Source organism: Penaeus monodon, chromosome 25, assembly GCF_015228065.2.
Source record: "Penaeus monodon isolate SGIC_2016 chromosome 25, NSTDA_Pmon_1, whole genome shotgun sequence".
Classification (NCBI taxonomy): Eukaryota; Metazoa; Arthropoda; class Malacostraca; order Decapoda; family Penaeidae; genus Penaeus; species Penaeus monodon.
The window spans coordinates 18,095,978-18,096,321 of NC_051410.1; the positions used below are offsets into that span (position 1 = coordinate 18,095,978).

Consider the following 344-nt stretch of genomic DNA (forward strand, 5'->3'; position numbering starts at 1 on the left):
TACTTGCCTCTCACCCCCCTACTACACCAACCCCAAAGCAACCACAATCCTGGAAAAAAGGGGGGAAAATCCACCCCACCAGCAGGCAACCACGAGACTCACATCGGCGACCCAGATCTTGGAGTAGTTGGGGCTGAGGTAATACTTGATGCCTTGGATGGCGCCCGGAAGTGTCACTCCGCGAATCAGGAGGATGAACAGGACCACGTAGGGGAACACGGCCGTGAACCATACCACCTGCGGGGAAGCGGTTAGAGTGGTTAGAGTGGCTACAGGGTAGTTGGTTTGGTTTTGTTGTTTGTTCTGTGCATTTGCGTATTTATGGATTCGGTTGTGTGTGATTA

At 52.6% G+C, this 344-nt stretch overlaps 1 protein-coding gene across 1 annotated transcript in view; it reads right to left on the reverse strand.

The window, feature by feature from the left end:
• Positions 1–344, reverse strand: part of LOC119589336 (sodium-dependent dopamine transporter-like) — a gene marked incomplete at its 5' end in the record, with an annotated part of 110,782 nt that overhangs the window by 2,106 nt on the left and 108,332 nt on the right. The window contains one exon of the mRNA XM_037937956.1: positions 32–237. Within this exon, the coding sequence (XP_037793884.1) occupies positions 32–237 (206 nt within the window). The remainder of the gene's footprint in view (positions 1–31; positions 238–344) is intronic.